General features: G+C 33.9%; 1 protein-coding gene across 4 annotated transcripts in view; it reads right to left on the bottom strand.

Moving 5' to 3' along the window:
* TAOK3 (TAO kinase 3) overlaps window positions 1–14,749 on the bottom strand; it is a 146,659-nt gene that overhangs the window by 69,340 nt on the left and 62,570 nt on the right. For all 4 annotated transcript variants that reach the window (XM_074356098.1, XM_010963618.3, XM_074356100.1 and 1 more), the window contains 3 exons: window positions 9,791–9,891; window positions 6,128–6,339; window positions 24–95 (listed from right to left, as the gene is read on the bottom strand). In XM_074356098.1, coding sequence (XP_074212199.1) covers window positions 24–95; window positions 6,128–6,247 — 192 coding nt within the window. In that variant the 5' untranslated portion in view covers window positions 6,248–6,339; window positions 9,791–9,891. The remainder of the gene's footprint in view (window positions 1–23; window positions 96–6,127; window positions 6,340–9,790; window positions 9,892–14,749) is intronic.

The raw sequence follows: 14,749 nt of genomic DNA, 5'->3' as shown, positions 1-14,749 counted from the left end.
AGTACACAGTGTCTTTAACATACCTCATGTGCCTGCTTCCCACTATAGGACATCTTCTTAACTGCCACCACCTCATTGGTGTGAGCATTTGTCGCCTGTGTTACGAGAGTAGGGAAAAAAATTAAAAAGAATGAATTACGTTTCAGCCAGTTTAACTTAAATTTTTGACTAGAGACTTTTATAACAGTCTCACACTTCATTCTCAGAATTTAAAGATGCTGCAACTTTTGATGGGCGAGACAGACATTTCCACCCCACTTTAAGGTACAACTTCTCTTTATCCCTTTCCCTATATATGCAAAGTCTATAACATAAAAGAGGATTAGGGTTTAACAAAATATATCCAATCAAAACAAGTCAGATTTCCAAAATATCCATACTGGCTTCACTATGTGGAATGTCTATCAATGGAGAACCAGTTAAATAAATATGATACAGTTATATAATGAAATAAACAAAAGAATGAGGCAATCAATATGTATGTATACAGAAATAGTAAAAATATGACAAAAATAAGCTGTACATTCTGATCTTATTTTTGCAAAATCGTAATGAGTGTATGTGTAGAAAAAAATTATAAAAGAATTTATATCAGAGTACATATTATTTTACCTGATAGAACTTTCCGCGATGATGAAAATGTTCTGTATCTACAAAGTTTATGTTAGCATGTCAAATGTGGTTAGTGTGACTGAGGAAGGGGATTTTAAATTTTATTTAATTTAAATTAACTTAAAATTTAAATAGTGGCTCCTGTATTGAACAGCACAACAGAAGGTAAGATTAATTTTAAGTGGGACTGTCACTTTCGAAGGTACTTATATTTTATAAGAATGCATTAAATATATACATACACACATGTGTATGTGTGTGTATTCATCTATAAAGTTTGCCTTGTCTCATAATTATCTCTCTATGTGTCTTCCATATCCAAAATATAACAGTTCATTGAAAGCACACATGAAAACCATAAATACTTTAGGTAATAATCTTTTCCTCCAAATTTACTCAAAAAATTTAAAACTAGGTAATTTTCTAAAAATTTTCAAAAAAGTAAATATAAGACATTAATAGATTATCTAATCTTAGCTTTCTTTTAACAACAGGGCTCTGCATGAGTGTCATACCTGTGATGTAAGTAAGCTCCTTTGGTTCTATCATATTATTATTGTGAATCAATAAAGCTATAGCAGTGTTTCTGAGGTAAAAATCTGGAATTCACTCTCTGGTAAAATCAGGTCATCAATTTTAGAGAAAAACGCCTAATCAGTATTTAAATACAATTAAAGAAGCTCCTCAGATATAACAATGGGTTCTTTCTAATTAAAAAAAAATTTAATTCCAACAATAAACAATAATTTCGATGTGAAAATAATTCAACCCTGGAATTTTAATGAATGCTAAAATGCAGAGAAAATGAACACATACTAACAAAAATTTCTGTACAAGCACTAAGGTTAAAAGTGTCTATTATAAAAACAAGGTATTTACTAGCTACAGTTTTCCAATTAGCAGTACTCCACAAAGGCATTTTTTAGATATTTTATTCATTTAGAAGGTATAGACTGACTTTTGTTAAAAACAAGAATCTCTCACATTTTGCTGACTTTTAAAATTTAACACTAAGACTGTGCTTACACGACAACAAATAAAAGTTGACATAACTTCAGTAATACAATAAAAGTTAGAGGAACTATATCTGAAAAGTGGATATTTTGGGTATGAATCTATGCACTGTGCAGCTTAAGGAGCCAGGGAAAGGTTTAGAAAATGCTCAGTGAGAAAATTTAACTTGGAATGTTAAAAAAACAAAACAAACAAACAAAAACCCTTAACCTTTATAGAAAGGGAAAAAAAAAAAAGGCCTACACAAATGGAATCAGTATTATCTAACTGCTTATTAAGGGTACTTATAATCAACATTTCTTTGGAACAAACGAATCACCCTAAAATAAAATTGTATTTCTTTTACATTTACAGAGTTATCATCACTTAGAACTTGCTAAGTGTACCTGCTTATAGAACCTATCTACTGGGCAGAGACTTGAAATCTGAAAAATATTTCTATTTACCTATAGATGTGAATTTTTTAATGCAATTTTATACTGGTTACAATTCAGAAATGAAACTAAAACTTGAAAAAAATCAATGGTTTAATATAGAGAAAGGAAACTATCAGTGGGGTTTCAGTTTTCCAATGCATCTTACTGTATTATAAATGATTACACCCTCTAAACATTTCAAGTTTTATCCTTGAAATGTACATTCGTACTTAATACTTCCAGTAGTCTCAATGGTCTCAACTAACTTTGAGCAAGATCACTGATTCAGAATGTATTTACTGAGAACTTAACTACATATGTGTTTCTGATATTTTCATAACCATTTTCAGCCACATTTAGATTACTGTCAACTCTTTGCTAGCTTATAAAGAAATATAAAAAGTAAACATAAGCTTTTCTTTTTGCCTTATTAAGCCTCACCTAAAACTAAAAGGTATTCATATCCAGAAGAACAAAACTAAATTATTTGCTTTAGGTGGATTACGGATGCTGTGCTGAATTCAACAAGGTATCACTAGCAACCTAGAAACTTGATAGTTGTGTTTAAGTGATTCAAAAGTAAACATGCTCAGCCCTTTATATTTTCCTTTAATACAGAATTTCTTACTATTTCATTAGTTACTGCTGCTAACTTCTGAGTTACCTATGTATAACCAAATACACAGAGGTATTTCATCAATAGTTTCCATATTCTTGGAATATATTTTCAGCTGATTGATTCTATAAGAGCTGTGCCAGGACACAACTCACTTTTAACATATTTCTTGGCATCACTCTGTGTAAAAGCTGTAAACTACAAAGAGTCTAATGGAATTATACTGTTGAGATATAAAAAATGTTGGTTGTCTGGTCTTTATAGCTTGCTAACATGACTCTGACTCATGAAATGTACTCAATAGCAGTACCAAATTCTCTTAAGTTCTTCAAAATTCAAATACTTCTTAGGTGTTCAAAATCTGTCAGGTATTGGGCTAAATGCTATGGATAGACTAGTGAGTAAATATGCCTAGTGCCTATCTCTCTTCTAGTAGCACAGGCAGCAACAAAAATAAAATCATAACTAATATAAAACTGCAACTGTGATATGTGTTATAAAGAAAGGTAGGTGTTACTCAGAGAATCAAAGAAGTAGGGATGTGATCAGGCAGGTCAGACAAGGCTTCGCTGAAGAAATGAGACTTCAGCTGAGAACTAAAGGATGGACAGGAGTTAAGAAGATGAAGATGAGAGGGGAAAACATTCCAGAGAGCAGTTTACACAAAGATCCTATGACGGATGACCAAAAGAAGACTATTACAGTATCGCTAAAGCAAAGAGAGTAAGAGGGACTACAGTTTACATAGAGAAGGACCACATCACGAAGGGCCTTGCAGGCTGGCTACAGGAAGGATTTTGATCTCAGCCTAAGAGCAGAGGAGGAGAGCTCCTGAAGACTTTACAGAGAAAAGGTGATGTGATCAGATTTACATGTTTCCACTCCCCACCAACCCCCAAGCTCACTGTGCTGTGAACCAAAGACTGGAGAGAGACCAGAATGGATGCACAGAGATCGGTTTGGAGGTTACTGCAGTTGTCCAAGTAAGAGACGAGATGGTAGTGTTCCTGGTTATAATTACAAGTGAAAAGGAGAAGAATCTATTAACAGAGAGGAGAAATATGTAAATATTTCTGTGGCTGTGAGAAAGATCCATTTTTAAGGTGACCATTTTAGATAAAAGGATAAAGCTTTTTGTAAGTTTTATAGTAAAGAATGAGTTAATTCTCCTTTAATCTGTTTCTTAGTGCCTTATGGGTTTATATGGGCCTTACATATAGTTAATGATCACATTTCAGTATCAAAGCCACTCAGGTATCTTTATGATTCCGGAGTCTATCATAATCAACAAATAGCATTATATTGACATCATGCTACTCAGAATGGCTTGAAATTTAAAACGTATGAATTGCTTATTTCTGGAATTTTCCATTTAATATTTTTGGACCAAGGTTGACCGCAAATAACTGAAACCATGGAAACGAAACTGTAGATAAGGGGGAACTACTGTACCCCTGCTAAACAGTCAGATCTTAGCACAAAAGGCAAATAAAGGACCAGATCTTCTACAGCCTACTACAACATAGGTTTCACTTTGCCCCTCATACAAATGGCTTGTTAGTAAGTTTTGAAGCATACTTGGTTTATTGCATTTATTCTAAAAGAGAAATTTGAGAGGGATCTGGTTGCTTTTTTAAAACAGAAGAGCCACACAGAGTTTGGAACTACCCTCTGACTCTGGCCAAGAGAGTCTGAAAAGAAAAATTAGTTACAAAGTAATAGAAGAAAGTTAAGAAAAGATGACTGAAGAAAGTATCTCCAAGCAAAACAAACAGGTCACAAGCAAATATATACAGAATGTTTCCATGTTTAAAAAGTTCAAACCAGGCAAAACCAAATTATATTATTAGGGGTGCAGAAGTAAGTGGGTTACGTATAAAGAAAAACAAGAAAATCATTATCGTAAAATTTAGGATAGTTGATTCTCTTAACAAAAAAGGGACTTCTTGGAGGGCTGGCAATATTCTATTTCTTGGCCTGGCTGGTGGTCATAAAGGGATATGCCTTTTAATTATTTTTTAAACCATATGTTGAAATACATAACTGTGTATGTATTATGCACACTTATGTATGTATGATATATTTATAATTTAAAAATCCTTTTAAAAAAATGTTTTTGACAGAATGAGAAAGACAGGACATTGGGCCTTAAATACTACTCTAAGCCCAAAGACATAAGTGTATTGAATAAAAAATAAGCACCCTCTTCAGTCATGCAAGGTCACTTAATGATAAAGTGTACCTGAGTGACAGCCGAGTATTAGATAGGGGTGAGGGAGGAGAAGGGGTGGTAGTGCTGAGCATAGACATGAAGGGACGAGAGAGCATTCAGAGAAGACTCATGCTGAAGACTTGATCAGAAACAAAAGGATGAGCTAAAGATGCTATTAATAAAATCTCATTTGGAAAGACAACTGAAGATAGGCCCTATTCAGATGGAAGAACATAAAGGACCACTTAAAAAAGAAAAGTCAAATACTGGTTGATTAAGAAAAACAATTATTTGACAACAGGCTTGGAGGAGAAATAGGTAATAAGTAGTACTTAAATATTACCAGCTTTAATGAACTAGTACTCTTAAGAAAGTATGTGTTAATTTGATGAAGCAAACTTCTAAGGTTATGGGAAAAAAATGTATTTTATACAATGAATGACCTATGTTAACATTTCAGTCATTTTTCATTCTTCTCTTCAGAAGATGATCACAGTCTTGGAATTCAGACTGACTCTGAAAATACTGATTTAACACGACTGTTACTAAAAGTCTATCAGTCCATCTGTCTGAGTAGCTGTCCATTTGCCCATCTACCCATCCACCCATCATTTACTGAGTGTCTACTATTCAGACATTATACTAGGTACTGGGAATATAGCAATGGACAGGTAGACATAACCCCTGTCCTTATGGAGCATATTTTTTAGCAGGAAGCACATATATAAATAAAACAAAACTCACACATAATTTTTCCATTATAACTGTGACAAATGCAACAAAGCACAAGCACAGGGTGTTATGAGACCATAAAGTCTTAATTTAGTGCTTGGGGTCTGAATAGGAATGGCTGTCTCGTGGATGTAACACTTAAGCCGGTATCCGTAGGATAAATAAGAGTCAGACAGGAATGGGGATATGATGTGCAGTTCTCTAGGAAGGAAGAACAGCATATTTAAAGATCCTGAGGCAGGAAAGAATTTGGTACACAGGGGAAATGTATAGGGTTCAAATCCAAGCTTCTGACTTTTTCACATGACCTCAATGACAGAGTCATTTGATATGGATACCACTGACTTGAATAATGCCTAGCATTCAAGGATGGCTTTTCAGCAATGACTATTTGTCTCTACTGCAGACATTATTTAATTTGTAGAATAAACATTAAAAACTAAGGGCATTTTACAAGTAATAATTAGAATGTGTGAAATTCAAACTTTCTTAATTTGATCTAAACAATTCTTTTTAATTACTTACAAAATAAACTGCTCCAAAACTTCCATGTCCAATTTCATGCAAACCAATAAAAAGTTCTTCAGGATCATCTTTGTAGAACAGATCAGCAATCTCTGGGTCCCTCGGCACCCCCTTCCGCATGATGACCAGTATGTGCAAGTGTTTTGCTTTTGATACCCCAGTCAGCTTTCTCTCTCATTGACAGATATTTTTGGAGAATCAAAGTTCAGTACCTGTAGAAAACCACACTTTTACATTAATTTATTACACATTTTATTACGAATTCATATTAAAAAGCATCTTGAGCTTATAAATTCATAATAAAAAGACAAGTAATTCCACCCCCCCCCAAAATGAGTAAAGACTCTGAATTGACATTTCTCCAAAGATACACAAGCAGCTATTAGCACATGAAAGAACGCTCCACACCATTAGTCATTAGACAAATAAAAATCAAAACCACATGAGATACCATTTTCATACCCACTAGAATGGCTATTACCAAAAAGTCAGATAATAAGTATTGGTAAGGATGTGAGGAAATTGGCACCCTCCAGCACTGCTGGTGGGAAAGTAAAATGGTACAGCCACACTGGGAAACAGATCGGCAGTTCATCAAAAACTTAAAACACATGTTACCATTTGACCCAGAAATTCCCAATCCTTGGTATGTACCTATGAGAAATAAAAACATGTATCCCCATAAAACTTTGTGCATGGATATTAATAGCAGCATTACTCATTATAGCCAGAAGGTGGAAACAACCCAACTGTTCATTTGGTGAATGAATAAACAAAACTGATATATCCATACAACAAATGGTGTCAGAACAATTGCATATGTCTAGCTTTGATTTATAGTGACACCACATACAAAAAAAATAAAATAAAATTAACTCCAAATAGATTATAGAACTAAATGTAAAACATACAACTAAAAAAAGCATGAAGAAAACATACGAGAAAATCTTTGTGACCTTGGGTTAGGGAAGGATTTCTTAGATAGAAAAACAAAAGCATAATCCATAAAATTAAAAAATGATTAAAATTATACTTCATTGAGATTAAAAATGCATTCTTTTTGAAAGACCCTGTTAAGCCACAGGCTGGGAGAAAATCTTTGCAAAACATATATCTCATAATGGATTTGTGTCCAGAAAAATATAAAGAATTCTCAAAACTCAGAAGAGCATGAACAACCCAATTTTAAAAATAAGAAAAAGATTAGAACACACATTTTGCTAAGAAAGATAAAAAGGGGGGGGGGGGAAGATGCTTAATATCACTATTCATTAGGGAGATAAAAAATTAAGACCCCAATGAGATAACTACTACAAACCTATCAGAATGGCAACATTAAAAAGACAGACCATACCAGGTGTTGGCAAGGATCTGAAGTAACCAGATCTCTCAGACACTGCTGGTGGGAATATAAAAATGGCACAAACACTTCGGAAAACAGTTTGGCAGTTTCTAAAAACATACACCTATCATATGACATAGCCATCCCACTCCTAGGTATTTAACCAAGAAAAATAAAAGCAAATGTCCATATAAAGCCCTGTGCACAAAATGTTAATAGCAGCTTTATTTTTAATAGTCAAAACTGGAAACAACCCAAATATCCATCAACAGATGAACAGATAAAAATCTGTGGTACACCTAGACAATGGAATGCAACTCAGCAATAAAAGGAACTATTGATACATGCTACGACATGATTGAATCTCAAAATAATTATGCTGAGTGCAAGAAGCTAGACCAAAAGAAGAGCACACACTTTATGATTTCATTTATATGAAACTCTGGAAAATGCAAACTAACCTAGAGTGACAGCACATCAGTCGTTGCCTGGGGATAAAGCTGGGGTGAGAAGAGGTGTGAGAGGTTTTGAAAAAGGGTAGGAAGCAGCTTTGGGAAGTGATGGAAATGCTTATTATCTTCATCATGATGATGGAGACATATATAAAATACATTTGTTAAAACATATTATGTTATTCAATATGTTCAGATTATTGTTTGTCTAGGGGTAACCAGGAATAATAAGGTTGCTTTAAAAAGTTGCAACAAGCAAAACTGAAAGGCAAGTAAAGTGGGGGTGGTTCTTGCAGGATGTGCCAGTTAAGTTATTCTTTTTTTTAAACACCTTTATAGTGGTTTAATTCCTGCACTGTAAACTACACATATTTCAGATGTACAATTTGATGAATTTTGGTAGATATATACACCTATGAAACCAACACCACAATCAAGATAGCTAATATTTCCATCACTTCCCAAGAGGTGCAAATTTTGAACTCCTGATTTATCCTTTCCCACCCCCTTTATTTATCCTCTGGTAACCATAAGTTTGTTCTCTATGTTTTTGAGTCTGTTTCTGTTTCGTAAATGAGTTCATTTGTGTCCTTTTTCATATGGTATTTTTCTTCCTCTTTCTGACTTGCTTCACTTAGAACGACAATCTCCAGATCCATCCATGTTGCTGCAAATGGCATTATTATTATTTTATTATGGCTGACTAGTATTCCATTGTGTGTATATGTATGTGTGTGTGTATATATATATATATATATATATATATATATATATATATACATAGACCACAACTTCATCCAGTCACCTGTTGATGGACATTTAGATTGTTTCCATGTCCTGACTATTGTAAATAGGGCTGTTGTGAACATTGGGGTGCATGTGTCTTTTCGAATTGTATTATTCTCTGGACACGTGCCCAGCAGTAGGAATTGCTGAAGCTGATCTTAATATCAGAGAGGTGAACACATACATACACATACACCCACCCCCACACTCAAAGGACCCAAATAGGAAATTTAAAAAGGAAATTTCAATATTATTAATGATATAAAACATATAATTTCAGTAGTAATCAAAGAAATAAAAACTAAAATAATAGGACACATCATTTCATCCACCAAATTGACAAAATAATAGAGAAAAGACACTTTTTTTTGGATGAGGTCATAAGGAAACTGTCATTTTTATACATTCCTGGAAGAAGAGAATGGGTTCATTCTTTGACCAAGTAATATTCTACAAGGAAGTTTATACAGGCAGTTTCTTTTTTGTTTTGTTTTGTTTTTTGTTTTGTTTTGATTTGTTTTAGTAAAAAAGGCAGGGTGTAAGAGCATAGAAGGGATGGGACAGTGAAGAAGGGAAATACGGTTTCTTTCACCTGCAAGTTTGGATTTCTTTGCAGGTTTGTGTTTTATCTGAAGTAGGTGTTGGGATTTCAGATTATTTTTTATTTCCTTCTTTTTGTTTATCTGTATTTTCTAAACTTTCTGCAAAGCCTACTACTTCTGTAATTAGAGGAAAAGCGATATGAAAAATATAGTTATTTCAAAGTCTACACTACAAATAAAGCAGTACAATAAAAAATGGCAATATTTATTTCCAGAAAATAATTTGATAATAAGAATCAAACTTTAGCCAGGTAATTCTCCATATCGTAAGCTATAACTGAGAATAATGAAAATCTATAAGGAAATAACTTGAAAATAAAAAATTTTTATAAAAATATTTTATCCCAATTTTATTAACATTTTTTACTTTTCCTTTTAAGTTTTCTTACAAATATAATAAAAATTCATTACAGAAAAACAGAAAATACAATCTGTTCCCATTTTATAGGAGAAAACTAAGTCATGGATCTAGGGACAATACCTTTTTGTGTATGGCACAAAATATACCGTATTGCTCAGATTCATTTTAGCAGCAATCTTCCCCCTCTTTTATAACTTCAGTTTTTCGTATATATGGTGCACCTATGGGAAAAGAAGAATAAAATACGTAATTTAGGGGTACAATTCAAGAAGCAATAATTGATAATGTGGTAGTTTTAAATATTTACAAATCTAATATTATAAAGTCAGCTGTTTGTGGATGACAAATGTAAAAGGTAAAATTTTGCAACAAAGACACAGGCTACTCTTTCACAAGCAACACCAGGGAAACAAATGTGTTATTACATTTCAGAATCTATACTGAGGCTTCCACTGAACCGTTTGCGTCCAAGAAAACTCAATAGAGGCTACCGATAGACAGGACTAATCTGACAGCAGGTTGATGTCATGCTACTGATTCTGTCAGTACGGCTTATATTTTGAATTGCTTTTCCAATAGGCATGATGATTTACATTGACTCATCTATCTTCCCTTTCCTAGTTTCACTATAACCAATGTCTCACATTTTGGGGGTAGTGGTAATTCTTTATTATCTATTAAAGATGTACATGCCCAATGTAGAAAATCTGGGAAATACATACCATTATGAAAAAAAAAATTCACAGTCCTACCCAGACAATCTTCACTAACAATCTGGGATAGTTTTCTCCATGAACATATTTATTTCTTCACACACATATTTATTTTGTTATATAGCTGTGATCACACTATACATATAATTCCACAGTCAACCTCTTTGATCTAACTCTAGATTATAAGCCTTTTGCCATGTTATCAAATACTATTCATAAAGGTCATTTAATGGCTGCTCAGTGTTTATCTCATGGGAGAGCAACAATTCATTCACAATCACTTCTCCACAATTTGAAACCAAGGCTGTAATCAACTCTTCGTTGAACTATTAAAAATTACTGTGCTTTGAAGGTCTTTGTGCTTATTATTATCCATATACACTTAGGGCTTTTTTGGAATGGATTTCTAGAAGTAGAATTACTGAGTCAAAGAATATAATAATTTAAAACTTATGTATTCTGAGTTAATTTCTGGATGCCTAACTAGCTTTGGAGATGAAGGCCTTATGGGGGGGAGAAAAAAGGTATTGCTCTCCATTTTCACATTTTTCCCATTGAGAATATCCCAATCTCCTCTCATGTCTATACTTATAAATGAATCTTTTTCATTATTTTGTCATTCACTCTGATTCTATGGCTGTGGAATGCTTTAGATTAATTGGTAGCTAAAACTTGCCTGAATTCAGCATCATATTTTACCTAACCATCAACCAGTCAATAACTGCAATGCCTGCATGTCTGTCCTGCTCATCTAGTCTGACCATACCTTCAAGGAACTAAAATATTCCTTAGAATATTGTATGGACACTAGTTGCGAAATTCCTGAGAAAGTAGTTTTAAACGAGGCATTTACTAACACCATCGTGTCCTGACTAGTTTCAAATGCAGGCGGTGTGCACTCCTAGAAATAGTTTTCTCATGCTATGGACATGCATGCTTAGTATTTTTCTTCTGTCTGCTTATTCATTTTTACATAATTTTCTTGAAATGGGTACTCTTTCCATTTTCAGTTGCATTGCTTTATAAATGTTTTAAAATAAACTCACTAAGACTTCTAGGAATTACACTTCCTTGGTTTCCTAATTTTTTCCCCCTGCTAGAATACTGCACATGGTATTGAGGATGAAAACCACACTCCTGAAGTTTACTCATTACTCTTAAAAGATGTTCTCAGTTTTATTCCATTTAACCAACTCCCTTCTTTATGTTTCTTGGATTCCATGAAACTGTCATCTCCTGTTTTTCCACATATTCCTCCTATAGTTCCTCTTCTTTTCTCTATCTCCAAATTATTGTGTTCCTCCAGGTATTCGCCCAAAGCCCTTTGTGTGATGCAAGCTGCTATCCCTAATTTCTGTCCGTGTAATTTAGGTTTCAAGTAACGCTATGTCACTAGACAGTCCTGGCCTCCATTCTAAATCCCAGTCCCATACCTTCAGCTATCTATATGGCGTCCCCCTAAATAGCTCACATGCATCTCACATTAATTCTGCTCTTCCCTTTCCCTTGTCCTTAACGTTCAATTAAATCATAAACATGCTTCAAATGTTTCTTTTTATCTGTTCTTCACTTTCCTGTTCTGTTAGCATTCATTATCTCTTCCCTTTGTTTCTGCTGAAAGAAGCCTCCAGCCTATTTTTCCTGGAATTCATCTTTAAAACACTACTATCACAACCATCTTCCTGAAGCACAGTTCAGATAATATCACAGCTCTGCTCAAAGTCCTTCAATGTTTCCATACTGCCTACACTATAAAGGTTAACTTTAACTAACTTTCAGAGCTGGCCTCAAACCATGACTCTAATCTAAATTCTTAAACTCTATAGTCAGGAAAAAAATGAATTACTATCTAGTTACATTTTCATACCTTTGTCTTTGTTTATGCTATTCCCTTTACACAGAATAGCCAAATCCCAGCTACTCTCACAGTCCAGCTAAATGTCACTTCTTCTATAAGACCAACCATTTTCTCCCTTTGTTTTACTTTATTAAATACTTACATATTAGACCCTAACTGAGTAAGTGCTTCTTTGGAGGAGCATACATGTCTAAATCTATGTTTTGATTAATTATTATATTCTCATGGCATATTTGAAAAAAAATTTTGGGGGGATACAATTCACACACCATATGATTCACCCCTTTAAAGTGTACAATTCAATTTTTTTTTAGTATATTCACAAGTATGTGAAAGCATCACCACAGCTAATTTTATTAGCACAAAAAGAAATACTATTGCGTTTAGCTATCAATGCGCTCCCACCCCCACCAATCCCTCCATTCCTCAGCAACCACTAGTCTACTTCCTGTCTATAGGTTTCCCTATTCTGAACATTTCATTTGAATGAAATCATATGTGTTTTTTTTTTTTTTTGAGACTGGCTTCTTTGCCTAGTATAATGTTTTCAAGGTTCAACCACATTACAGCATGAATCAGTATTTATTTTTATTGATGAATAGTATTCCAATGTATACATGTGTCACCCTTTGTTTATCCATTTATAAGCTGATGGATATTTGGGTTGTTTCTACTTTTTGGCTATTGTGAATAATGCTGTTATAATCACTTTTGTACACATACATTTTCGTTTCTCTTTATTGTTTTCCTAGGAGTGGAACTGTTGGGCCCTGTGGCATCTTTATATAACAGATAGTCTATAAAAATCTGCTGAAATCTCCTTCCCCTTCCACCCCAATCTTAAGACTAAAAAATGACCTTTAAATTCATCCTTCCCTCAAAATCTGAACAAGGATATTTTTCCTTCCAAGAGGACAGCATTTTAAGAATTAACTAAAGATGAAGTGATGTGCATGAAATTATTTCCCCCCTCTTCCTTGACCTCCTGCAACCTCAGGTATTACATTTATAGTGAGGAGTCAGAACTGTGCCAAGAATGTAGTATTTCAGGTCTTGGGCTCTTGGGCCAACTGAACAGTCCAGCTAGCGTAGAGGAGAAGATTTCATCAGAAATGTGAAGCTGAAATAATATTCTTCATGCTTTATTCTAAGGAATGGAAATCCTTCAACAAAGATAATCAAGTAAATTATTTTTCATAGACATTCTAACTTAATATATGAAAGAACACTTGATAGGAGAAATATAAATGTTTTTCATATTTTCCCTTTTCCCAGAAACTTTCTTGGAAAGATGATTCACAGAAGGTCTGAGTTGCCTTTCAATGTTGTAGTCATACACTTCAACAATAAACCTGGAGCCAACTAGTTTGAAAAACCCAAAATATTTCAGCGTTAAGGAAGAGAGTAAGAATAAGAATATTTCATACTGGAAAGAATTTTAAAGATCAGACATTTCATTTTTTTTTTTTTAAACTCAATCTCAGAAGGTTAAGTGTCAAATCACACCTATCAGTACTGTTATCCCAAAGTAAAATCCAGGTCTTCTATTTCCTACTCCAGAAAACTTTCTTCTGAATCAAGCTGCCTAAGTCTTGAAAATACCTGAAGGCTTCTTATTTGGCTCTATTTTGGGGGGTAATTAGAAAAGTTTAATTTGATATATGATTAGACTTCTCTGTCATTATTTCTCCAAAGGATTTCATACCATTTTAATAAATAGTGGTGGATTTCTTTCTTATGGAGACTGAAGCATCAACAAATTTGAGGATTCCTTTAAGAAGAAAATTTTTACAAAATCTCCATACAACAGTAGTTTAGTATAGGGCCTTATAAGCAGCTGGTGTAAATGAGGGGCTCTGAAATCTAACCTTCAGAGTAACTTAGCTGGTGTAAATTTCTATTATTTTCATTATCTTGCTCCCAGAAGGAACATAGAGGCAGGCAGAATCTTCATTTTATAGCAGTGAAAAAGTATAAATAGGTGATTGGACTTTTTCAAAGTCAAGACTAGTCTGATGTTTTCCCTCCCCTGTTCCTATAATACAACCTCCCATACAGTCTTAAAGAGAAACTATCTTTAAAGAAAGAAACAGAAAACTGATTTTGGATAGTTGTTGCCATCGTCTGCCACTAACACTTAACTGTTATTCTGAGGTAAGAAACCATTTTTATGGTACTTTCACTTTGAAAATGAAACTAGCTGATAGGTGCTTTTTATGCCAAATGATCACATAGCCCATCGTGACCGCATCTGAGAATTGGAAACGGACCTCAGTGATCATCTAATTTCTGCTCAGCAAATAATGAAGAAGTAGCTGGGACTTATTGATTATCATAATATTGATAACCTACTGGCTACTTTTGGGCCAAATGACACTAAATTGTACGAAGAAGCCTTTTCTAGTCACCCTTTAAGACTATTTCGGTTTCTTAAAGAGTATTATTTTTTCCCTCCCTTAAAAAAAAAAAGAAAAAGATGTTTAGGTTGAGAGACAAAAGGGAAAGGAA

Source organism: Camelus bactrianus, chromosome 32 (genome assembly GCF_048773025.1).
Source record: "Camelus bactrianus isolate YW-2024 breed Bactrian camel chromosome 32, ASM4877302v1, whole genome shotgun sequence".
NCBI classification, from domain to species: domain Eukaryota; kingdom Metazoa; phylum Chordata; class Mammalia; order Artiodactyla; family Camelidae; genus Camelus; species Camelus bactrianus.
The sequence above is the reverse complement of the archived record's forward strand: the minus strand, read 5'-3'. Positions and strand labels throughout refer to the sequence as shown.